Source organism: Corvus kubaryi, unplaced genomic scaffold (assembly GCF_017639235.1).
Source record: "Corvus kubaryi isolate FWS band 111438036 unplaced genomic scaffold, C.kubaryi_AGA036_p1.0 37382, whole genome shotgun sequence".
In the NCBI taxonomy this organism is placed as follows: Eukaryota; Metazoa; Chordata; class Aves; order Passeriformes; family Corvidae; genus Corvus; species Corvus kubaryi.
Window position 1 is genome coordinate 1,680,358 of NW_024581124.1, and position 26,568 is coordinate 1,706,925.

The 26,568-nt window shown below is 42.1% G+C and overlaps 1 protein-coding gene across 1 annotated transcript; it reads left to right on the forward strand.

The window, feature by feature from the left end:
- Window positions 1–431: 431 nt before the first annotated feature.
- On the forward strand, window positions 432–26,567 carry ZDHHC8 (zinc finger DHHC-type palmitoyltransferase 8). The gene is made up of 11 exons (XM_042034683.1): window positions 432–519; window positions 1,199–1,381; window positions 4,752–4,909; window positions 8,058–8,230; window positions 9,412–9,514; window positions 12,815–12,906; window positions 14,557–14,689; window positions 15,567–15,684; window positions 16,461–16,570; window positions 19,453–20,489; window positions 21,718–26,567. The coding sequence occupies exons 1-11, from the start codon at window positions 432–434 to the stop codon at window positions 21,887–21,889; spliced, it is 2,367 nt and encodes a 788-aa protein (XP_041890617.1). The 3' UTR covers window positions 21,890–26,567.
- Window position 26,568: the final 1 nt, after the last annotated feature.

Sequence of the window (26,568 nt, forward strand, 5' to 3'; positions counted from 1 at the left end):
CAAGGTCAGTAGCACCATTCTCAGCTGTTCAAAACAGCCTGTTGGTGCAAATTCATGGAAGAAGGCTGCTTGCTTGTTGTTTTCTCCTTCAGGTTGGCAGACAATCAGATCCAGCTGTAGATGTAATGCAGGCAAAATACCAGAATACATGAGCCGGTGTATGATTTATGCTAATGGCAGCAGGCATTGCTGAATGCCTGCCTGTTCGGCAGCCTTGGAAGAGTCCTTGGCTGTCAAGACATGTGGAAATCTAAGGAGCAACTCAGTGAGGGGTCTTTTTTTCAATTACATACTTTGACCCACATTGTTCCTTATTTATATTTGCAAGTGTCATGAGATTGATCTGATTTTTCTCCTCAGTGCCCCTGTAACACCAAACCTCCTCCTGCAGAGAGGAGAAGTACATTTGGTGTGGTGTTCAGAGGTTGCGAATGGCTGAGCGAATGCACACTGCTTTTTATTTGGTGAAGCTGCCTGTAAAGCAGGCTCTTTGCTGCCTCATCCTGCCCTTCTCTGCTGGTGGGAAGTGTTCTTTGCAGTTTAAACAATTTTCCTCTAATTAACAGGCATTTCCCCATCCTCTTTCCAAAGTCTCCTACTCCTTTACCCTTTATCTTCTTATCTCACTGGGTAAGCAACGAATCTTTCTGGTGCTTCTGAACATCGTTCACATGGCATATGCCATTCACTTTCTTTTTGATACTGCATTTTCATGTTCTGCTGACACCTGCAAAGCCCATGCTTGGTCTGACAAAACCTTCCCCCAAGGATAGGTTTTGTAGTGCTGGTTCTGAGTGTTGAAAACCATGGAAGCTTAGTGAGAAGCAAGTGTGATTCTCTTTGCGCCTGCTTTGGGGATCAATGGTTTGAATCCTATTCTGCTTTACACCAGTGAAAATTGAAAGTAACCCCAACTGCAACAAGGCTGTAGAGAAGGTAACAGAAATGCAACAATGGGGTGAAGCTTTCACACAGAGTAGTAAAACGCCAGGTTGCAGATAAGGCAATAGGGTGGCAAAGCCCTGTGAGCCCTGTGAACAATCGGTGCTTTCTGTGCTCTGGAACAAAGCAGCTTTACAGAGGGTGTTGCAGTGATCACTGAAACGGGCTCTGTGGAAATTTCTGTTACATTGCAAATTCAGCCTTGCTGCATGGCTGGGGGGGGACCCAGAGTACTTCTCTGTGTGATGGTGGTGAGTGGAAAGAAACTACGTGTTACAGCTGAAAGAGCCCTTACCCATAAGTTTTTTTCTCCACAGGTGCCCCTGGTTGACAAAAGCCATCTCCCCAGCCATCCCAGTGTACAATGGACTCGTTTTCTTGTTTGTACTGGCAAACTTCAGCATGGCAACTTTCATGGACCCTGGAGTTTTCCCACGAGGTAACAGAAATGGCACTGTTGCAGGGGTTGGGGAGGCTTTGAAAATCCAAGCCAAAGGAGGTGCCAGGTATCCAAACACACAAGGTGCTGAGTAATCTTGTAGACTGTATTTATTTATTTACTATACTCGACTGCCAGTAGAAGTGGGATGGCAGTGAAATGCTGGGTATCCTCCTGCTCCCTTCTGAGCTCCTGAGTGTCAGTTGTCCTTGCACTTGCTCAGACTGGCACTCGAGGGCACAGGGTTGTGTAGAATGGTTCTCCTTGAACAGCTCTCCTGGGTGATGTGATTTTGATTGCTATCCCCTGTGTCATGCTGGCACATTGGATTTAAGTCACTGTCTTCCCAATAGGTAGCAGAGCATGGCAGAGGGGAGAGGCTAAACTTTCTGAAACAGTTTCATAAAAGCAGTCCTTCCAGAATACCAAAAAAAAAAAAAAAAAGCAGAAGCATTGAACGCTAGAACAGATGATTGAGGCTTGCCTTAGAGTGTCTAAAAATGTATACATTTAGAAAGATATTCCTGCTTAAATTAGTACTGATTCACAGCTGATTAAATAGGATAGAGATCACTCAGCTTTTGTAATGGGAACCACAGTGCAGCTATCTCTTTTAACACATCCTAATGAGAGAATTATCACCTCATTTTATCTGTCTTCCAATAATTATTCACATGCAGTTTGCAGCAGAGACTGCTCTAGGCAGTCTGTCTAAACCAATGGATCTGTGCTGTCTGCAAGCTGTGCTTCTTCACCTCTATTTACCAAATTCAGTATCTATTTTGAATTGCTACCTGACAAGAACAAGGTACCAGTCCTGCTGGCTTTGCTCAGTAGCAAGGCCAGGTTTCTTCAGGCAGCAGGGTCTAATGATGAGGATCTCTCTGCCATTCCTCTTAGCCGAAGCTTCTGAACCCCTGATTAAGTGTTGCAGCACTCCAGTTAAGGAAATAATTGTGTGTAAAGGCAAACTGAGGCAGAGGCAAGATTCGGTCACTTGTGTAAGATAACTGATAAAGTGTAAAGGTGCTTAAAGCTACAAATGATAGTGACTTTCGGAAGAACTCATGCAGGTGGAGTTTTAAGGAGTTTCCTGGACTTGTTAGTTTCTTTATCTCAGCAGAGATAGCAGTGGTTAATTAAACATTAAACATTCTCAGTCTGAGAATCCAGTGTGTTTGTACAGGGCAGTTCCCTCAGAGGGCTGGACATCACCAGGCCCCAGGAGTGATCAGTGCTGTGTGTATTGTCAGTTCATACCTGCCTTTGGGCTCCTCTAACTTCCTTTTGCAAACAAAGTTCTTCATTTTGGACTTTGCATTTAAGGAAGAAACACACAGGGAGATCAAATAGAAACTTTCTCATCATCTTCCCTCCCATCCCATCTCCCTTTACACAAGGGAGTCCAGGAGCAAAGCAGGAAGAGGAAGGAGGAGTTCCTAAAGTTCACCACTCTTCTGTCTCTCACTTCATTTGTGGCCTTGGCCTTGCATCTCTGTGCTGTGCCTATGCTTTGTCAGGAAGATGCTGGGAGCAAGAGGAGTGGGGAAAGGACGAGAAAAGGCATGGAATTCGTCCTGGGAGAAAGTAATGGAGCAGGAGTTTAGATGTGTGAAGGAAGCAAACTGATAAGGGAAAAGATGGAAAAGACTATAAATACCAGTGCTGGGAGGAAGGAGGAGCAGATGTTATTTCAGATCACAAGTGTGCATGTGAAAAAAAGCATATCACCACCCCACGCCACCTGCAGGGCTGCCAGCGCAAGGAGTTCAGGAATTGTAGGAGGGACTTAAAATGAATACACAATCACTCCATTTGCTTTCTGCTGTTGAAATTAGGTTTAGTCTTCTTGGTTTTCAAGCTTCTTAGCACATTTCTGATAGTTAGGAATTTACTTCAAAATCAAAACAACAAATAAGCAATACAAAAGCTGAGACTCTAATGAAATCACACAATTCCTGTAAGGAAGCCTCCAAAAATTTGTTAGAAAAATATGAGGTTGGCTACTCTGTGTCAGTGGATCACAGTATGAGAATCTGTGTAGTAAGATACATTCCTCTGCCAATGTATTCTTCTGCTCAGGTCACTGGAAACTGGAAGTAAGCACATTTCCAGCTATATCATATGAGCTTACAGGTTCTCTGGCAGATAGAACTTGGCCTATGGGGGAAATGATAGAACTTGGGCTGCAGAAACCCAGCTTGTTGAAGAGGATCTTAATCAAACTCCCAGATCCATTACTCATTTTTGAATATTTTTAAAAATTTGTTGGCTCTCTGAGTGTTTCTGGTATGAATCAGGACTGGCTCTGTGTGAGTGAATTTCTGGTAATACACCAGAATGAGTGAGTAGGAAAGGAAGTATTAAGTAACTGAAACTGGGGCTGCCTTGAAAAATCTGATTTACAGACTAGGCTGAGACTGGCAATGTTTGTTGCTGGCTAATTATACCAACTACAAACTAGCTTTCAGCATTTTTGATGTGAATCTGGTTTATATCAACTCTGTATTTGAATTCTGCAAAAGCAACACGTTTAAATGCATGTAGGTATATATATAATGTACATACTTTTTGTCAGCATAATCAGATTTTTTATAAGAGCTTAAATGGTTTGACTGTTCTGGTGTCTTGTTTTCATCTGCCCACATGTGTAACACAGCATGGGCAGGTTTATAATGGTATTGGAGAACCTACAGACTGTATTTATAGAAGTGCCTAAGGGATTTAGAGTCTGACTCTCTCTAAGAGTCCCAGTGACTAGTTATGAAGGAAAATTATAGGGAATGGTGCCAGTACAGCACTCTGCTTCCACACACAAACGTTAATCCAGAGAATACTCTTGCAAGATAAATACTGTAGCTGAGCCAGATCCCAAGCTCATCTAAGTGAAGGGAGAATTTCCCTCTGAAGTCAATGGAAATTGGATCATGATAACACATCTAGAGAAGATTTAATATAGAACTGCATGACAGTAATTGATGCTCCACTGGGACAACATTATCAAATTCCACCTAATTTGGAGCCAGTCAACCAATGCCAGCTGCGCTATAATGTTTAACCAGGTGTTAAATAGATGTGAACTTCTTAGATTTTCTGTCAGGAGGAAACAAACAAAGACCATGGGAATCTAGAATAATATTTTTTTCTTCCCAATATATCTTTGTCTGTTATAGACCGGTTTTTATTTTGTGCATTTATTTTTAAATGGACTCTTTTCTTAAACAGGGCAGAGGTGATAAACCATCTGCCCTCTGTGTTGTCCCCAGTAAGGGGACTGTGCAGTGCCCCTGTGTCCCAGGTGCTGACAGGATTAGCTCTGTTCTCTTTGTCCTCTGCTATCTCCACTAACTTCCAGTTTTGCATTGAGCAGCAGACGAAGATGAGGATAAAGACGACGACTTCCGCGCGCCGCTGTACAAGAACGTGGAGATCAAAGGAATCCAAGTACGGATGAAGTGGTGTGCCACCTGCCACTTCTACCGCCCGCCCCGCTGCTCCCACTGCAGCGTCTGTGACAACTGCGTGGAGGTAACACTGCTGTGGGTCAGGTCACTCTGGCTCTGCCTTGGGGCTGGGCTTGCACCTGCTATTGGAAACAGGCAGTGGGGTTGCCCCAGTATTCCAGTTCTTGGAAGTTCACAGCTGTAGCCTTGTTGGACTCTGCTGAGTGGTACCATTTGAACAGCCCTCAGTTATGTGTGTCACAGATGGAGTAATGCTCGATGTCTGCCTTGTTGGCAGTGATAATTAGAATAAAAATTTATAATGCTGGCTGTGTCTTCTGAATGTTAAAAAGGGGTGAATGGGAGAGTGGATGCAGAGTTCAGGAGAGCAAGAAATGCAGGGTGAGCCATTTTAACTTGTCATGTGTGAGCTTAAGGCTCATCATTAAATTTGGAGCAAACTGATGCCTACATTAGTGGACAAGAAGAGAAGCCAGAATGGTGTGTGAGTTCAGGAAAACCAAACTCAGAATTCAGTAAGTGGTTCTCCAGTCAATGGAAGGTGCCCATGTTTCTTTCAACACCTCAGCTCAGTGCATGAGATCATTCATGTTTCTAATGTTGATTGCTCTGAATTAGGGGATTTTCATGATTCTTGATACCCTTAGGGTCTTGGTGAGTCACACAGGATTTTTAAAAAATAACCCCTGAACAGTAAGATGTGCTTCTGGGCTATAAGCATCTCCCAAACATGTAGGTACAGAGCACTGTATTCACAGTAGTGTATTGCCAGAGGATGCTTTTTATTGCTGAGCTAATAATTCTACTTCTAAAGGATCATTTCTGCTGCAAGGTCTAATTTTTTTCAAAAGATGAAATCTTCAATATGTCTAAAATATTTTCAGCTGTGCCATTAAAATGAAAGGAATTACTAATCAGAAGAGGAAAAAATACCGTAGTCAGCTGGAATGCTGTATGCACTACCTTTGTCCTAGTCCTCTTTGCCATAAGCAAGGGAATAGTCCCAAAGAAAGCAGCACAGTTACAAGTGAGAGAAAGGCTGCCTGTATTTATCTTGTGTCAGTCATTTTCTCCTTCAGGGCAATATATATCTAAGTTATAATTACCTGGAAGCAGTGCTGTGCCTAGTAACCATCGATAAATAGGACAAGTCTGTCCTGTTTTGGAAGGCTTTAGAAGGATGTGGGATTTTAGAAGCCTGAGAGTAAGGAGCTGCCAAGGTCCCTGGGTAGAGGGGAATAGCCATAGCTGTTCATAAGTTGTGACGCACAATTTGTTTAGACTGCTGTGAATTGTTGGATAGAGCTGGATTTTTTGTAGAAAACCTGAATCAAACATTCCTAGTTCTAAAACATAAATGTTTGCACTAATTCTAGATCCTGAGGATTGTTTAGATGATGGTAAATTCTCAGTTGTCCCATGGAATTTCTTTCTTCCACCTTACCCGGTGGCTCAGCATAAAACTTTGTTTTCAACAAATGAAGTTTTCTTAGAAAAAGATTGCTCAAAACTCACTGGTATAAACACTTGAAGTTTCATGCTGATGTAAGGCCTCCATGGGAGTCAGTTCTGCAGCAGAAGTGAAAATGGGAGAGAATCCAAAAGGAACCTGCATAAAATAGCAGAAGGCAAGGTGACACTGGCTAGCTCTCCACAAGTTCTATTGATAGTCAGGTCAGTTGAATGTTCCCTACTATTCTGGTGCCCAAGTAAGGAGCTCTCCTTGTAATTAAGTTATTACTGCTGTGGAGGAATGTAGGCAAAAATCATTAATGACTTCTGAATCAATAAATCATGGCCTAAAACATGTTTTATTGATTCTTGTGATGCTTGTTTCCCACTCACCTGTCTATCCTAGAAGAGCTTTGAGACAGTAACAGGAGTGACTCTGCTGGCTTTCCATGTAGGATCCACTCAGAGTTGTAGTTCACATGTTTTCACTTTCAGTCTAGAATGTACAATAAAAATTATTTTCCCAAATATAAAACTTCTGAACAATTTGGTAAAAGTGAATAAACAACAAAAGCAGACAACATTTACAGAAATAAAACCAATTAAAACTTAAAGCATGCTGTTACCAGAGGGACCCAAAAATGAATCTGTGACAAAAGTAGTCAGATTTTTGTTTTCTTAATTGAAATGTTTGCAGTGAGTACTTACATGGTTTCATAATCCATAGGTATTTTGGGTTGCATACAGCCATATTTGTATAACAGACAGATGTTATGTCAGCATTTCAGATATAGCCTGAAATGATCTTAAGATTAAGTTGCCCCTCTCATTTTCTAATGTGCTTTGAGAAAGCTCTAATCCATTTTTTTGTATTTTGTAAATTTTTGGTAAATGTGTTGTGCAAAACTTAGAAATATAAAACCCCCTGTGTCATCATTGAGCAGTGCTTAAAAATAGCATTGGCACAAAGCAAAGAATAAACAGTTCATTTGTGGATGCAATGAAAGTGTAATATCTGTTCTGAAGAACACAGAGGTGAGAAGGGTTTATTTCTTGCATCTGATCTTGTCTTCACGTCAAGAATAATCCCACTGGAGACAGTGGATTTACATGCTTACAAAACTGTGTAAAGGCACTCAGAGGGTGTCTGTGGCTTGCCCTCATTATTAAATCTCCTGTTAAAAGGGATCTGACTTTGTGAGGTACTTTGGACTTCTGACTGAGAAAAATAGTTAGGTTTGGATTCATAACTATTAATGAACCTGTGCAGAACTTTGCCTGTGTCTGATCCAGCTGTTGCTTTTCTTTGTGGACCTCCTTGGTAAAAAGGTACTTTTGTGATGTCCGTTGTTCAAAGTGGATTCATTCAGTGATGTATAAGTACTGAAATGTGGGACAGGAAATTCTGCAGCAGTATTGCATCTTCAAACCATTTTAGGTTATAATAACTTCATTGTAATTGACTCGTGCTAAGGATGAAAAAAAATTAGGGCTTCTGCTGCTAGCAGATAAATAGCCTGTCCTTTATTTTTAATATATTCTCTCTTCAAATGCTATAAACACTCAAGTACCTCTCCATCCATGGACAGAGAAACAACTTGGTTCTAAAAAGAGCCTTATAAAGACAGTCAAGCATTTTGTAAAGCTGCAGAACTAGTCTGATGTAATTTTACATGACAGTGGTTCGGGTTCATCTCTAAGGCAATGTATTTTCTTTCACTGTTTGGATATTTTTCCCTATCTCTCCCTTTTTTTACAAGGATTTTGACCATCACTGCCCATGGGTCAACAATTGCATAGGACGGAGGAACTACCGCTATTTTTTTCTCTTCTTGCTGTCCTTAAGTACGCACATGGTTGGAGTGTTCACCTTTGGGCTCATCTTCGTACTAAACCATATGGAAAAGCTGGGAGCAGCTCATACTACCATTACGTATCCTTCCTTTTGGTCTTTCAAGACTCAAGGTGACTGAGGAAAATGTGAAAGAATGAATCTGAATATTTTTCCTGCAGGAGATGGTGGAGCCTCTCCTGATCCCCCACTGTTCTCCTCCTGTAAATGCTCAGTGCAGGTTTTCCTCTGTTCCTGTCGTACCTGTGTGAACATGGATTGCTCCAGAAACTATAGCTGACCCTTTGTCTTTCTCAGTCTTTGTCATGACAACCCAGCAGAAGGATGAGCTGCCTCCCTGAATTTTGCTTAGAACCAGGTGTAGCTCTCAGCTGCTGTTTTCTGTATTCAAAACTCTATTGCTGTATTTTGGAGCAGAGTTTGCTCTGGAAGCAGCCTCCTGCATGCTGGTGTAACACACGAACCACTGGCTCTGAGGGGTGTCACTGCTCTTGATAGATTAGTGCAGAACATTCTTACAAGGTAGGTAGAGCCAGAGTCACTGAGTTCGCATTACTTTTTAACCATCTCAGGGAGGAGGACCCAGACTAGGAGCAGATGGACTTTGAGATGAAATTTAGTTAGACCTTGCTAAAGGTGAGCGACACGCTACTCTGCACTCATGAGACCCCACCTGGAGTGCTGCACCAACATCAGAAGGATGTGGAGCTGCTGGAGCAAGTCCAGAGGAGGCCACAGAGATGCCCAGAGAGCTCAAGCCCCTCTGCTCTGGAGCCGGGCTGGGAGAGTTGGTGTTGTTCAGCCTGGAGAAGAGAAGGCTCTAGGGAGATCTTAGAGCCCCTTCCAATGCCTAAAGGGGCTCCAAAAGACCTGGAGAGGGACTTTGGACAAGGGTCTGGAGTGAAAGGACAAGGGAAACCGCTTCCAACTGAAAGAAGGCAGGTTTAGATGAGATATTAGCACGAAATTCTTCACTATGAGGCACTGGCACAGGTTGTCCAGAGAAACTGTGGCTGCCCCATCACTGGAAGTGTCCAAGGCCAGGCTGGACAGGGCTTGGAGCAACCTGGTCTAGTGAAAGGTGTCCTGTCCGCAACAGGGGCATTGGAACAGGGGGGTGATCTTTAAGGTCCCTTCCAACCCAAACCGTTCTGTGACACTGTGACACTCTCCCTATTTTTTTTTCTCCTTTTCCTCTCTCTTGTCTTTCATAGACTCTTTTTCCCTTCACTCATCCCAGTTTCTTTAACTCTTGGATACAGAATGGCTGTCATGTGTGTGGCTGGGTTATTCTTTATTCCAGTCATTGGTCTCACTGGCTTCCATATTGTTCTAGTGGCCCGAGGGCGCACAACGAATGAACAGGTAAGAAGCAATCCTTTCTCCATGTTTGTGGCTGAGGTGTTGAGTTGGGAAGGAAAGCCAGCAAGTCAGCTTGGGTAAAGCAAAAGATGGTCCAAATCTTATCAGTAACGCTCTTACTGGAGCTTTTGGGGAGATCTAGGAAGATTGCCTATTTTTTTATTTTCAGATATATTTTTTTTAATGCACTGCAGGCAAAGATTTCCCTTTTTTAGCCACAGAGCATCACCCCAGGCTTATTTATTATTTAAAATCTACTCATGGCCTTGAAATAGGTTTTATGTGGCGAGTACCATCAACCCCAGAAGTTCAAACTTTATGAGTCAGACTGAACAATCCATGAGATTGAGTGAAAGAAAGAAAGGAAAAGATTAAATCATTTGCCCTCTCTCCTGGTATTTTGAACTCCTCCAGCAAGCCCACACTGCCCATAATAGGGTCTGAGTTAGCTCTTTGTCTCACTCTGTGTCTCTCTCTTGTTCTCATGCATATGAACACACACACACACACACACACACACAGTGCTGTTGGACCCAACTTGCTTTGCTTCTCCAAACCAAGTGCCAACAGGACACCTTGTGCCAAAAAGCCTGTAAAACTTCAGTTCCCCTGCAGCTACTCAAATGTCTATGATCACAGCCCCTGTGGTTGATGCAGACCCACATTCATGTGCACATCAATAGCATGGTGTGGGTGATAGAGATCAGTGTGATGGGATCAATAACAGGCCCCTGCCACTGCTAAGGGACAGTTTGCACGTGTGGCACTGGTCTCAGCCCTCTTCCCAAGGCTGATGAACTCTGTGCCCTCCAGTGCTTTACCCTTTCACAGCCCCAGCCCCAAAGCGCCCCTCATATCTGGGCTTTTTTCACTTTTTTTTTTCCACCATACTTCTTTTCCTTTGTGGTTTGGGTTTTTTCAGCTGCGTTTTTTCTGCCCTTGCACCCATGGGTGCTCTGCAGCTCCCACTGAGCTGTTTTGGCTGTCCTGGGGGCTGATGGCTCCATGCTGTGGAGTTGTCTGGCTCCTGGGCAGGCTGTGAGTGTTGAAAACATCTGTCTGAGGCCAGGCCTTCATAAACTGAGATGACATTGTCTCCATCCCACAAGAAGACAATAAAAACTCTTATCCAGAAGAGTGTGGGAGGTTTACATAAGCAAGGAATCTGAAGTCATCCTAAACTGTTGCCTAACATGGCCTTTGAACAAAGCAAGCTTCCATAGCTGTCATCTTCAAATGCTTTTCTCTGTCCTGCTCAGAATCATCTGCTCTTCATTTTAAAATTGATTTTGCTCAAGCATTAGGTTTGATAGTGCTAACAACAGGAGCATGAAACACAGAGCATTTTGGTCTCATAGCCCAAATTGTGGTTTGCCTTAAGCTTGTCTTTGTGCAGTGATATAAACTCTCAATGAAAATGTTAGGCTGAAGAAGAAGAAAAAATTTAACTTTAAAAAAATGTAAAATTTAACTTCATGTGTTTGTGGCTGCACTAGAATTTAGAAGTTTGAGAATTTTTTGTTTCATTGAAATAACTGTTGGAAAATGTATCCTAGTTTGGTTTGGTTTCCTGAGATACCAAACCACTTGAGATTTAATTCATCTTCCCATGCCATTTTGAAAATTAAATACAATCTGGTCTTAATTTCTGCTTAGTCATATGTAGCAGCTATCTGTAACTGGAGGATGGATGTTCCCAGCCTTCAGGTCCCTTATAGAGGAAGCATATCTAAGTAATTAGAGCACCAGACCAGGAGAGATGGACATGAAATCTGCTCCTGGCTTTGCCACTGTTCTAAGACATTCTCTTTTTTCCTGCAGTCACTCTGTTGATTCTTTTTTCTCACACTGCTAGTTATCTACTGTCAGCTTTCCAGTTGCAATATGCTCAGCTTATCTTGTTGTCTTTTTCCAGTACATTTTATAGGCCAGTGGTACAGACATTTTTGGGTTTTTACTGTAAATTTTTGGTATTTATTCATTCTGGAGTTTGTAAGTTCCGAGCATTCATAGTAGGCAGACTGTGATTGAAAAGTGCATCGTGTTTGGGTTTGGATGTTTCTGAGCTTTCTGAATGCCTCTGAAATTCTTTTATGGAATCGAAATAACCCATAACCCAACATCTGCTCATATTCTGGTATTTTTAGTTTCTGAATAGAATAAATAAATATCCTTACTTCTTAGACTGCTTTCTACCAGTGGATTTCAAACTACTTTAGAAACCAAATTGATATAATTAGTACTGTAATCTATGAGCTGGAGAAATTTTATTTTCATACTGTATTTGAGAAAACGGGCACAGAGATATGAAATGCTTTGCCAGCATCTGGCACAAGTCAGCGTGAGCCTAGGATTGAATGCAGATGTGCCAAATGTCCCAGGCCCATGTTTTCGTCAAAAAGTTGCTCTTCCAAATCTTAGAACTTCCAGCCTCTCTTGGCCTCCTAAAGAGCTTTATGTTATATCAACAAGGCCAGCATAATATATTGCAGAATCATTCCATCGTTGTTATTTTATGCGCAAGTAATTAAAGTATTTCTGATACTCTGTAAACTTGTTGCTAGATCAGAACTATGAGCTGATTAAAATGCTTTACTTGCAAACAGCAACAGTAATGCTTTTAATGGCAACCACTATTAATCTCCCTGGCTTTATTGGTATTTATCCCCATATGGTGACTTTCAAGTATCTGCCTGTAGAGTACAAACTCTTTATAGTGCTTATGAAGCCTTGAATGGATCCTGCCAGTCTAATGAGGCTTGGCTTTTATTAAACCTGCCCATTTACAAGCAAACATTGTAATCACCAGGGAGTTCCTGGCACCATCCCACATAAGGCAGTGGTTTGTACTGATTGCTGCTCAGGATGGGATCTGAGAGAGAGGAAACATTGTTCTCATCCAGCATTTGGGAATGTTGATTCGACATTGCTGTTGGTTCAGAGGGGACTTGCCAAGGCAGAGGAGGGGAAGTGACGGGAATGAAAGGGACCAAAACAGGATGTCTGGCTGGGAGCAGACACAAATCCAGTGCAGGAGCAGCATGGAGAGGTGAACACATCATTTGGAAACCCAGTCACATTCAGCGGTGTCCTTTTGGGAAGGATCTTGAGTTGAGTGCCTCCTAGCTGGAATGAGCTGACAGAGGTGGTGTGTTAGAGCTGGAGAGAAAAAGTGCAGCATTCAAAGAAAAATGATCTGTTTGGGAAGGACAGAAGGGTCAGACTTGTTCTTAGCTTTGTGAGGGTTGGATGGTGACTTTTATATAACCAGAGGTTTGAGCACTGTCCTGAATATGTTTCCAGGTGACAGGGAAATTCCGTGGGGGAGTGAATCCTTTTACCCGAGGATGCTGTGGAAATGTGGAACACGTGCTCTGCAGCCCCTTGGCTCCCAGGTAAGAGAAATGCTCTCAGCTGGGAATGAGGGAGGAAGAGTAGTTGTTGGGACAGAGGAAGAAAATGTGCTTGGTTGGGCTCACAAGCCAAAGGTCATTGATGGAATAAGAGGAAAGCAAAGCAAAACTCCTGAAGGCAGAGCTCTGTGATAGCTGCTTCCCTGTTGCATGGCTGTAACCTGTCCAAGTAGTTGCTTTCTTCATGTAATTCACCACCCTTATCCCAGAAATATTTTTTTGGAATGAGGTTGTCAAATTATGTCAAGAGCTGATGCCCTTGTCTTCATAAACTTGTTTATCCAGTGGATTTCAGTAACAAGGTAAATACCCGTATGTTATCATAGTGCCCACACAACTTCTTACACTATACAGGCAACGTCCAGCCTGCTGGAGGAAAGGAAGGAAGCTAAAATCAGACTTTCTCCTTAAGACTTAAATCTAATTTAAGGCTGCTGTGGTTTTCAATCTCACTGGCACTTTCATTATCATAAAACAGATTATCAATGAGGTCTACATCATGGAACTTGAGATTTTATTTATGGCTTTCTATTTTTGGGGAAATGGATTTATCGTTTCACATTTTGAAATCAGGATCTTAATGCAGTAGATTAGATGGACTATAAATAATTCTGGGTGCTGAGTTGTCCACCCTGCAAACATGTTCATAATCTTACTACAGGACTTATTTGAGCCTTTTTGGGGTGTTGAACAATTCCAGACCCTGACACTATTCCCCTTTGTTACACAACAAATAAGTCCTAAAGGACTGTTGCACGTGTTAAAATAAAGACACTGGAGTAGCTGCTTCTCAAACTTACCAAATCGTGAAAATCAGATCAAGGTACATGAGAAGAACCAGGTGTTAAATGCTGTGAGACACTTCTTTTAAGAGGGGGGTGTGAGTACCGTCATCATGGCTATTCACAGAATTATAGCAAGCAGAACATTTGTGTTTTGTGAAGACCTGTTCAGATTGTCCTGTATATTGAAGGTCACTGAGTCATCACTACTAGAATGTCCTGTTCACCACTTAAAACAGAGAAAGCTGGTGTGTGTATTAATATTCAGGCATTGTACGGCCACTGGCAAATTGCACTTACAGAATTCTGTTCCACTGGAGAGAAATTAGATATCTAAAGTCAGCCATTTCCTCTTAGATTTGTTGCTTCCTATGGACTTGTGAGTCTCTTTTACCTCCATTTATTTGAACACTAAACATGCTACAGAAACAAGTCACCATGTGGTAAGTCAGAACTGGCAGCACATCATCTCCATGGTAACTCCCCATGTGCTGGGTCTTGTTCCCCCAGTCACTGACTCCCACCACAGGGCAGCTGTTTCATGTTAGCTGGGGTTGATCTAGTCAGTCACTTCTGTTGGTGGCAGGCTTCTCTTGCTCTCTTCGTGTTCTTGTCCATTAGTGCTTCAAAAGTTGCTGATTTTTTTAATGCATCCTCTCCTTCTGCTCACTAAAAAAAATAATTTTTTATTGCTGCCTAATTATTACATACATTGAAATAAATGGAAGTTCTTACCTAGGTTCTGACACATTCTTAAATCATAACCTGGAAGTGGGAAGATTTTCTTGTCTCTAAGCCTTGTTCTTAGGTTATTGTTTATTTTAATGATGACTGTTGCACAATTAACCAGGTATGTGGTCGAGCCCAAGAAAAAGCAAGCTGTGAGTGTGAAGCCTCCTTTCCTGAGACCTGATTTGTCTGAGCGACAGATCACAGTGAAGATCAGTGACAACGGCATCCAAGCCAACCTCAACCGGAGCAAGGTGAGGAAATCTCCAAGCTCTGCTTTTGAAGGGCATGGATTGAGCATTATCAAGCCTGGGAATGAGTCTGTCATTGACAAATCTTTTTGAGATGATGCAGAAAATGATAGAGGTTGAGTCTTTGTCATAAACTTCATCCTCTGAAAGTAACCCAGGTTCAGTAAGAGCAGCTCTTGATCCAGTAACAGGCAGCTCTAGAATGGAATCCCTCGGGGCTTCTTTTGGAAGAGTTGGTTGTTCTTTGCAGTAGTTATTTTCTGTCCCAAGAATTGTCACCTCTTGGTGTTCAAATGAATTTTAATGAGCTCTTGTACCACCAGACCAGGTCAGCTGTTCTACTTCAAAGAATGTTCTGAGCTTCCAGGCTGCAGGAAGGCTTGTGGTCCAGGTCAAGGAATATTGACTCAGGAGCTGAGTTCTCTTCTCTCCTCTTCTCTTTTCAGCTTCTCCTGGCATGAATAGTAGAGAAGGATTTGTTTAGTCCTATAAAAAGCAGTGGATTCAAAGGAAGCCAACTTGGAAGATTTTTGTGGATAGTTACTTCCTACACTCTTTGGATAGTTACTTGCTGAGAGCTACCTGGAAAGCTACTGAAAAATGCTAGAAAACACTATTGTCTTCTACCACATATTAATTAGCATGATGATAATGGTATTTAGCATGCCAAGTAGACCAGGATAGTGCATTTAAAATTCTCCTGGCTGGTTATGACAATGCTAATTTTACAAGTGACAGTCCTTGTCTGGAGTGGATGCTAAATCCTGTTTGTCATTATAGGTATAGGTAGTTCTGGTTCTCTGGTACATCCAGCACTCTGACACACGCTGTTATTTAACCAAGCTGCATGTAATGATTGATTTTTTTTGATCATTTTCAGTCTAAAATCAGCCTGGAAGGTCTGGAGGATAAAAATATGGATGTGCAACCACCTCTTCCACCCAAAGGAGATCCAAGCAAGTACTCTGAGCTAAAAGGGCAGCTGGGCACCAGTGAAGGTACAGTTGGCATGATCAATGTTTTATTTTTATAATGAGAAAATATTTCACCCTCTTTAAAAGGTTTCTTCTATTTTTTCAAAACATCTGGGTGAAGGCTTTTTTTCTATTTATAGGATTTTTTTCTATTTATAGGGCTTTTCTATTTATAGGATTTCTATATATATATTTCCAGACTAGGGGAATTAACAGCAGGGAAGGGAGAGAAAAGCCAGCTTGAAGTGGTTCATTCAAGCCTAGGTTGAATGCTTCATGTCAGTTTTGCAGAGTTTATAAACTCTTTCAAACCCCTTCTTAAATTTTTGATAAATTTTTAAATGAAAAATGTCATTTTTAACTAAGGAATCAGAAATATTAGCATGAAATTCTTAGGTATTGCAAACTGAATTATTTCATTTGTGAGAATGTAAATTTAATGCTTTGATATTGTTAAAAAAACCTTTTTTTTCCCAGACAGAGCTAGTAGCTGAATTCAACACAAATATTTAGTATTTCAAATTAGGCAAAATTACTGCTCACCGAAGCATGTCACCCCACTCAATATGTTTTGTGCCTTGTTTCTTTTTCTCTGTAGAAGAAAGCTCTGGCAGCAATGTGCTGTTACTGCCATAGGAGCCCTATTGATTTTGGTGGAATGCTACACAAAAGTACTGCAAGTTTTATTCTCTCCAGAGCAGATCTGTTTGCAGAGGAGGATGGATAGCAAGGAATTATGGCTGACAGCTTTCTTTCCACACACATTTTAATAGAAAGTACTTTTTTTTTTCCTTTTGCAGAAGGTGGCCTCTCACCCAAACTTATCAGCCCTCCTACTCCTGCCATGTACAAATACCGACCAGCTTTCAGCAACAATCCCAAAGTCCACTACCATGCCACGGCCGAGCAGGTGAGTGAGCCCCGGAGTTTCTGCTCCCAGGCAGTGTGGAGCTGAGCATTAATTCACTGCAGGGCCCTAGTGAATGTCAGAGTGTAAAAGTAAATAACAACACTTGGCACTGTTGTGCGACAGTGTATTATTTTCACTGTGCCCCTTATGGAAACATGTCTGATTTCACAGCTTTCCCCTGCTGACACGGCTGTCCCGCTGCCAGGCGTGTGCTGCCACTGTTCCGGTGTCTCGGCCTGATCCTGAGATGCTGAGAAGTGTCACCTCCCATTGGCTTCTCCTGGCAGAGGTGCCACCTCACATTCCCTTCAGAGGGAGCTGGGCATGCTGAGTGCTTCTCTGGATCAGACCCTTTAGCCAACAGTCAGTGTACTCACTGATCCCTTAGGATGTCAGCTTGCAAAATAGAAAGAACTTTTAAAGCATCCCAAGAGATATTTTAGAGAAAATTAATGGAAGGCTCCTCGTGTTTGACCTTCCTTAGCACCTATTCAGTGCATTTGGGTTATATGGAAAAAAACACCTTCCTAATACTTGGCTTCGTTTTCACCTATCAAGAAAACTGAGGTCCAAACAATTAGACAGATTTGCTCTGGAATTTTGATAGTTTTCTCTTTTGCTTAGAAGTTATGAAACTTATTTCTCATGGATTTATTGCAAATATTCCTTGGCCCCCAGGGCCTGAGAGCAGCAGTTTGAAAATCACTGGTCTAACTTGTATATTTGCAATATATATCCAAGTCTTCACACACCAGTGGAGACACCCTTAAAAACACATACCACACACAGTGCAGTTTTCTCAAAATTAATTTCATCAGGTCCTTCAGTGTCACCCATGGAATAACAAGAAGGGGGTGATAGGAAGGAGTATTATGAAAGAAGTAAGGAAAGGAAAATATGGTAGATAAAAATAATTGACTGCAGCAACACTGTAATAAGACAGAATGTTCCTTAAATGGTGAGGAAAGCTTTTCATGAATCCTTCTCATTTGGAAAAGAAAGATGGTGATAGTGGAATTCCAGCTACGACCAAGTTTGAGTTCTAGTCTTACTGCAGAAATGGTAAATCTTATTCTCTGGATTTGTCCACTTAATGAAGAAGCGAGTGGCTTATGAAAGGGAACACAAGAACAACAGTGTGTTCACTGTATCCAAGAAGTTTAATATCCTATCATTTTCACTTTATTACGTGAAAAATGGCTTGGCATCCAATTCAAAATAGTCTATTTACAGGCATCATCTAGCAATTTTGAACTGTGGAAACCACAGCACACTGAGTCATAATGCCAAAAGTCAGGGAGCCAAGGAAGACAGGCTTGTCGTGTTCATTCAGTGCACAGCCAGAGATGCAATATAGATACAGGGGAGGTTCTGATTAGGCCAGGGGACTGGACAGTGCTGTGAAATGATAACAGGGAACAGCACCTTCACTCTGAGGACTGCTGTTTCAATTCTAACCCAAAACAGTGCTGTTGCTGTTGCTGACTGGTGTGCAAGCTCTGGGGGCTTGTTCAGTTTTATAGAAGTCACAACTCTCTAGTATCAGCTGGGAGTACCATAAAATGGGCTTCACGTGGCGAGCTGATAGGAGGGCATGCATTTTTATGCCAAGCCTGAGCAGGAGGTACAGAGGGAAAGAGACTGGGCTGTGTGAGGAATGCCATGGTGTCTGTTCTGTATTACTTCTTCAGCCTGTCAATGTAATTCTGCTTTTGAGCAGTGAAAGCTGCTAGGAAAGAGGCATTTGGGACACAAGGATAAGTAGCACAAATATACTTAAAAGCTACGTCATTGCTCTCATCCTCCTTTACAGGCTGTCAGTTGGTCTCCTTTTTCCAGAGAAGGCCAAATTTAGCACCATGCTCTAGAAGAGAGTGAGCCATTTTGCATATTTCTCTATCTTATAGCTCAAAGGAAAAAACTTTTTTTAAAAATCCACAATAAACCAGGGGTTTGTGATTCAGTTTTTTCTTTTGATAGCTTTCCTTTAAAAGAAACCAAAGAAAAAGCCATGTCAACTGCATTTCTTATTAAATATGTGACTGATAATAATTCTTTGTTTGCAGAGCCAGTGTAGCCAATTTATTGTGCGTTATGGCAAACTCTTCCTTAAAAATAACAGCAAAAGCTATTTGCTGCACAGAATGGCATTTAAAGTGAACAGAACTCTGAGCAATTTTCATAGAGTAAAACAAAGTGAAGTCCTATCTGTTTTCAGAGCACATAAATAAATTATGGCCTTTGTTTCTTTCTCTGATGTGGCCACTTTCTCCTACACAGGCAATAAAAAAGAGAAAATTGCTTCATTTTGTTGTATAAATGGTGGGAAGGAGCCTCTCTGCTGTAATTAAGGTTAGGTGCCGAATTTTGAAGACCTATGACCAGAAATTCAGATTTACTGAATATTCATAGCACAGAGTAGAGTGGATAAGGGTGTGCTGGTCCCCAGTGTGTTGAAATGAAGCTCAAAGTATTTCTGTCTCAGCACACAAAACCTGACATCCCTCAACTCAAGAGCTATTTGTAGAAAACGTGAAGTGCAGTGCTTTTTCCAAGGGCAGTATCATCAGATTACAATCTGATTTACCTTGGCTGAGACTTGAGTCTCACCTTAGGTCTCTCATTCATTGTTTTTCAGTGTCCATGTATTAACTTACTTTTTACTGTCACTATTATTTAGCACTTAGTAAAAATAACTACTTTTTGCTTCTAAGGTGCTAATCCAGATGTTGAACAGGAGTCAGGAGATTTTCTTGTCATGAACCTGGGCTGACGGTCAGAGGGAAGACCTTCAGCTCTGTCCTTCCCATGCACTCACTGAGAGAGCAGCCCTGTAATTACGTGTCACTGGCTTCTGTTTCTCATCTTCATCTCTGTTTTAGATCACCTTGCAGGAGGGACACAGTCAAGGGGCTTTGATAGAAGAGGATGGCAGGAGCCTTGATTACCAGTCCGAACCCAGCTTGGACATCCCCAGCTACCGGAAGAGCTCCCTCCACAAGACCTCTCAGTCTTCCCCACTCCAGATAGATTCCTTTGCCATCAATTCACGATCCCTGAGCCTGAAATCTGCTGGCAGGAGAGGGACAGACAAAGTGCCCCTTCATCCAATAAAGTCTGAAGGGGCAGCTTCCACCCCTTACAAAAGCATCTTTTCTCCCAATTCCCTGTCAAACAGAAATGGGAGTCTTTCGTATGACAGTTTGCTGAACCCCATGTCTCCCTCAGGGAGGAAGTGCATTGCCCATTCTGCAGTCAGCTCTGTCGGGTACCACTCCCCATACTTGTCAGCCAAAATGTGCCACCTCCGGGGCAGCGAGCTGCAGCGCCAGCCACCACAGAGCTTCAGCCCAGTGCTGGGGGGCCCGGCCCCACATCAGCGAGACCCCTCCCCAGTCCGCTATGATAACCTTTCCAAGACAATTATGGCATCCATCCAGGAAAGGAAAGAGATGGAAGAGAGGGAGAAGCTCCTTCACTCACACCCTGATTCGGTGTTTGCAGACTCAGGTGTCTATGACACGCCCAGCTCCTACAGCCTTCAGCAAGTGAGCACGCTCTCGGAAGACCCACGCAGCATGGCCATGAGATACGGATCCAGGGACAATCTGATGGCTGCCACCAGCTTTAGCACAAGGAACCCTATACTGCAGTCCTCAGTGTCTTCACTCTCAAGTGCAATGACAAGAGCACCAAGGACTTCCACAACCTCTCTGCAAGCTGATTTAGCCAATAATAATGTGCAGTCCCATCAAGCACTACAGGGCAGGGTGAGCAATGGCTCCTACAAATCCCCAGGCCACCAGGTCCCATCATCCCCCACAGGGATGCCTAGGTCACCCTCTTACGGAGGCCCGAAGGCTGTGTCGTTTGTAAACACTGTGGAAATTACAGAGGTGCAGTCAGTGGGAGCACAGAGGTATGTACTGCTTGAGGGGCTGATAGTAGTGGGAATCTGCTTGTGAGCAAGAGCGCGGCCCAAATAAGGTGTTTGCTGTGGGCCATGAGGGCAGGAGGTTTGTGGGTGCTCTTCAGTTCTGTCACACCCCCACAGAAACCTCATCATGACAAAATGTTTGCACTTCTGCTGTACCTGGAACTGCAGGTGGTCAATTATGCTGTAAATTTGTAGTGATGCAGTATCATAGGTGAACTGGGGAATTATTTCCAAGGCATGAGGCAGATTATCCCTCCCCTTATGCACAAAAGGGTGGAGCTGCATCCTAAAGGGAGGCTGGACCCAGACATTGCTTGGATATTTCCCTCAGTGCACCCAGTGTTGAGTGTCCATAGTACAGAACTGCTGATAAAAGCACAGAGCTTCATAACATTACCTTAAGGCCTTGCTGCTTCTTTCCTTTCTGTGAGAAAGCGTGGAGAGAGAGGATTTGCTGTGCCAAGAGCCTCAGTAAGTGCCATCTGAGCAAGATCCTCAACTGCAGCTTCTGCATGTGCTTCTCTTTTCCTTCTGGAAACTGTGGAGCTTGCAAAGCCTGAAGAGATCATGATCCTGCTGAGGATGCAGTATTTCAGCTTAGCTGGGGCCTGGAGCGCTCTTCAGAAATATCTAAGTTTCCTTTGTATCTGGCACTTACTGCGCCGTGCTGGCCTCTGGTTGAGGTTGCAGGTTTCTCTCTCCTGTTATCCAACAATTTTGGAAAACTTACTGAAATGTGGGAGAACAATTACTGTAGGTCTCCTTAAGTGTCAGCAAGTTGTTTCAGAGATGAGCAACAAAGTTTTGTTTAACTGGATATTTAACTGGGAAATATTTTTTCTGAGAATTTATTTCTGATTTTAAGACACAGTTTGGCTTAAGGTCAGCAGTGAGCAGTGGTGACAGTTAAACCCTGCTGTGTCCTACAAATGCCTATGCAATTAGTTTGGATCAACAAAGCATTTAAGCAAATAATTAAATGAACAAATATTACTGGGGTGTGGTCCACTAACCTAATGGCCAAATTAATCCTCTCATTTCAGTGGCTTTTCATCAAGTGCATTGGCTTCAACCAGCCTGCTCCCAGGCTTGAATATTTTGCAATGCTGGGACTCAGGGTGACAGGGGTAATTGCTTATTCTGAATGAAGCCATTCTGCTATCACACTTTGTCACTAATATTGCATCTTTTGATATTTCTTTTGATGCAGGGATGACATGCAGCTGAAGACACCTCACAATAAAATAAATGGACAGCCAAAAGGAATAGCCAGGTTGGGTTCAACATCAAGTTCCCAGGGGACGCCTGTCAGCCCTGCTAGACACTCAAATGTTAAGAAGGTGTCTGGAGTAGGTGGAACAACCTATGAAATTTCAGTGTAAAATAAAATGAATTAAAAACAAAGAGCCATCCACTCAGCCAGCCATGAAGCTAGGAGCACTGTGAAGACTCAAATAACAACAAAGAAGGAGCAGCAGCAGTCGGCCACTCTCCTTTTCTTGTTTTGGGTTTGTTCTGTTTTCATCTTTCTCTTTTGGCCAAAAACCAGCTGCAGCCTTATTCTTGAAGGAATAATAAAACTGTACAGTCTATTAGACTCTTCCTGAACTGACAGGCGGGAACTGGCTATGACCTAAGACCACCACAGAGCAGATTTCCTTCCTGCAAGAGAGCGCTAAAGCCATTGTGCGCATGTCTGTCCAACCAATCTGTCGTGTACCAGTTGTGCTGTGAAAAAGTACGGTCAGTCCAGGATCAGTCAGTTTTCCCATGTCCCTTCCTAGTTCTTCTGGCCAGCAGTGTGTCCAGCAGGAGCCAGAGGACCAACTGCTGATTTCCTGCCGCCGTGGAAAGCAGGGTTCCTGCACTGGGCAGGAGCTGCTCCGTGTCCCCCGGGCACTGCAGCTCAGGTTCCTCCTCCTGGGAAGGAACAAGGCAAGGCCACTTGGGCTGCAGACACCATGTCGTCTTTAAAAGCCTCCCTGGTCCCGGATGGGGGCAGGAGAAAGGATAGCAACAGCTTCTCCCTGTCTGCCATTCACCTCCCTGTGTGTGAAGTTGTGTGTGTGTGCGCGTGTTTGTCTCCATGGAAAAGGACCGCAACACCAGTGAGGATCTGCCACTCTGACCTCCTGCTCCCTCTGGGTTTGAAAGGCTTCTCTGATCCGGAAGCAAAACCAAGCAGATAAGAAAGGACATGTTTGGATGGAAACATATTTTAAACAGCCGTCAGCTGCTTTCCCTGCACCCTCCTTACCTGTTGGATTTAGGCAATAACAGAGTTTACTGCCTTGCCCTGGTGCCGTCAGTGTAATCCCGCAGCAAGGTTACCATGAGCTGTTGAATTTACAGTGTGTGTAACTGAGCCAAGCGTATATCTAAAGGATATAAATTTTCTGTCTGCCTAATTACTAGCACATTCCCTCTGGTCTTCAATACTGTTAGACAAATGATTTTCAATTTGGGTTTTTTCCCCCTGGGGAACAACTTTTTAAAATAATATCAATCAAATCTATTTAACATTCTGAGGTTTCTTTTTCCTGTCTCTAGAAAACTACATTTACTTTGTTGGATTTAAAGACAACTTTACTGTAAAAAACAAGAAAGGGGTGCATTACTTTTGTCAAAAATATGAGGACTCTCGCAAAGCTAATTTTGGGACAAATGGATTTTTATTTCTCTGTTCCTTATCTCCTTTTCCTTTCCATTCAGTTACCACCTCCGAAGTCAAAAGTACTGAGATCTGGACCAATGCTAACTAGCCAGATCATGTGTGCAATTAAGAATATCCTGAACGACTGTTGCCAAAGTCACTAAAAATTACTATTTATCACTGAGCCAGTCTGCATATGAGACCTCGACTTCCCGCCTGGTTCTATTGGTGAATAGTTTTGATGAGAGACCTAAATTCATCATTTTTCAGGATATTTGTTTCAAGGGGTTAAATCCTTTCCAGTTCTTGGCTATAATGGAAAGCTCTCCAGGTATTTGGTAGCAATTCATAATGTGTTGATAACATCTTATTTGTTTTCATGTATGTTGAGATTAATTGTTCCAGAAGGCAAATGTTGACCTTAATTTTGCCTGGTTAAAATTTATATTTTGATTTGATGAATCTTGACATCTGCTGCAATACATGGTTATTATGTCCCTTGTATATCACATTATTTTTTGGAGACAAAGGTTGAAGGGAACATAAGAAAGTTAATCATCTCTCTGTGTAATGCTCTATGTTGCCTGAAGGGAGAAACCTGGAAAGCAATGCATCTGCAATAGGCCAAAGTTCTGAGAGAGTGAAGTAGAAATCAGTGTGCATTTTATTGCCTTGGTGATATTTTAAATGCCTGGTGTAGGGACACTGCAGAGCAGAGAAGCAATAGTCTTTCTATGCAGATTTGCTCACTGGCATGTAGAACATTGTCTTTAGGTGGAGGCACCATGGTACCAGAAGGATGCTGGCAAACTGGATCAGGTACAGATGGAGCAATATATATTAAAGAACTGGATGGGCTGGCTAATGAGAAGATTTAAAGGGCTAAAACATGCCACTGGCTAAGCAATGAAGTGGAAATTGAGTATCATAATTTTACAAATATGTTACTTAAAAGTTGTAAAACCAAAGGTAAATCAAAGGGTTGTCACTGATAATCAATGGTTTACATTTAGAAGGGGACAGAAAAGATGGAGGGGAAGGTGCAGTGGAATAGTCTTCCAAGCAGAGTTTTGGAGACAAACTGTTTAGGACAGTCAAACTGTATTTGGACAAGTCCTTAAAAAATTTCTGTGAGAGGTGAGCCTGTAGGGACAAGGGGTAGACCAGATGGCCTTACAGATTTCTTCCATCTTGAACTGTTATTAATCTGCAGTCCACCCTGATGTTAACTCCTCAGGAAAGATGCAGTACTTCTTTAAGGACTGGAATTCACTCTGGTGCATAGAGTATCACAAGAATTACTTGTTTTTAAAGTATCATGTATGCTATATGTAGGCCCTGAAAAAGAGGGGTTATGAGACACGTGGGATTAGGGAGAGAGACAAGGGCACATTTTATCATGTATCTTTGAATACGTACATGAAATTCATGCAAGCAAGGCTGAAAATTTGCACCAATGTAATATTTGAGATTTGCATCCCAGTGATGCTCCACTTTGATCGTTCTTTCTCTTGCATTTATAAATGAAAAAGCTACTGAAGAACTTGAAGGGCCAAAGAGCCTTTGAAGTTAACTACATTAGTTCATGAGAGAATTTCTCAGTAAGACTAAACACAGTATTGTGTGTATAAAGCACTAATATCCAGGGTTATTTTGACATAGTTCACAAGGGGTAAGGGAGGAAAAAAAGGATGCACTGTGTCAGTACAGGTTCAGCAGTAAAGATTATGTATTTTGTGAATAGTTTTGCCCACAGTTGAGAGACATTCAACTTTTTCATAGGTTTACAATGGTACCAAAGTCTTTTTTCTTTTTTTTCCTTTTGAGGTTTGCATTTAATTCAGTGCACATAGCCTGGAGTAAATAATTCAAATTTTCTGAAAGAATAATCTAAGCAGAACTGTTAACAGGAGATTGCATGCAGCAAATCCAGCCTCCAAGGCACTGAACCTGCAGCTGTTTTCTCATACATGTAAGTGTCTGTTCCATAGTTCCTGTTGTGGGACTGGGGACCTATTTATTAATTCTAATTTTTGAGCAGAATCCAGCCCATGTTACAGTTCTTTAAGCAATTTACAGATCAGCAGTAAGGTTCTTCTGCCCAGATACCCTGTTTTTACAGACACTGCAGGCCAAATCTACAGCTGGTATAAATTGGTGTAGCTCCATGAAAGCTCATTTAATTGATGCTAATTTATAGTAGGTGGGGATCAGCCATGAAAATCCAGCACGAGTTAACACATCCTGTAAAGTAGCTTCTTTATTTTTGTCATGCTTATTTCATGTTTCAGAAGTCTTAAATATCTTCAACATGTTTTTATTTGTAGCTGTGGATTGTATTACTTATTTAAAAAAGAGCAATAGATTTTTTTTAGTTTATGCATCAGTTTTCATTGCATATTGCATTTTATTATCCGTTTGTTCCCTGTTCATATGCTCCCATTTAGCCTCCAGGTTTTCATTGTAGTACTTTTCTGCCTTGAAAAGTTGGATCTCTGTATCTTTAATTGTATAATATATTGAGTATTATGGAATTAAATGTACCTTATTACATGGGTGGGAGAGAGAGAAAATATTTTTACTTGAAGCCTTAATATTTTCTTTTTTTACTACTTTGTTTGTTGACCTCATAGGAAAGTCTGAATAGCAAAGACTTTGAAACTCCGGGCCAAATACTGCACTGACAGACAACCAGCATTTGGCCCCCATGTCAAAACTGGATGCAGACATAACCTGAAGTGAACAAGGGAAAAAGCCTCAGGGTGGCATATTTTCCTGAAGATCATTAATACAGTCTCAAAACATGTCTGTAAGCAAGTACATTAAAGAAGTCTTCAAGTCTTGAATTTTTAAGGAAGGTGATAGCAGGAACTGCCCTAATATCTTACATCTGCTTTTTTTCTTTTTTAATTAAGCAAAACAAATGTATTTACTCAGTTTGGTTCAGCCAGCTCGGGGGGTTGCACAGAGCTCTGTGTTGGAGACATGTGCAGCACATGAGCTGGGGGGTGTTGCTGTTCTAATTCTAACCAAGCGTGATGTTGTGTCAACTCGGCCCGCGAGGATCCCTCCCGGGCCTTACAACGGACGTTCCTCAGATGATGCCTACTCTCCTACAAGCCTAATATGGAAATTGCAATGTGGTTTTCTTCGGACTATATCTGTGGTCCAGACTAGAGATATATAGAGAGATATATATATAGTCAATATTTTTGTGTGTGTGTGGGAAAGATGGGGTCAAGCTTTTCTGTCTCTGACAGTCTGGAAAGTTAATGTCGAACCGTTTTTATGGTCTGTATTTCACCTGTTCTGCCACCTTGAATTGTTGGAATGTATCCGTGCAGGCTTTGTGGAGCTCTGTCTGTAACCTTTTTTGTGGCTCTCGTAATACATATATATTTTTTAAAC

Excerpts from the sequence above, each read along its gene's own strand:
- ZDHHC8 (XM_042034683.1), top strand. The coding sequence starts at position 432 with ATGGCTGAGCGAATGCACACTGCTTTTTATTTGGTGAAGCTGCCTGTA. Across the intron at positions 4,910-8,057 it reads TCTGTGACAACTGCGTGGAG|GATTTTGACCATCACTGCCC; the intron begins GTAACACTGCTG and ends TTTTTTTACAAG. Across the intron at positions 14,690-15,566 it reads CCAACCTCAACCGGAGCAAG|TCTAAAATCAGCCTGGAAGG; the intron begins GTGAGGAAATCT and ends GATCATTTTCAG.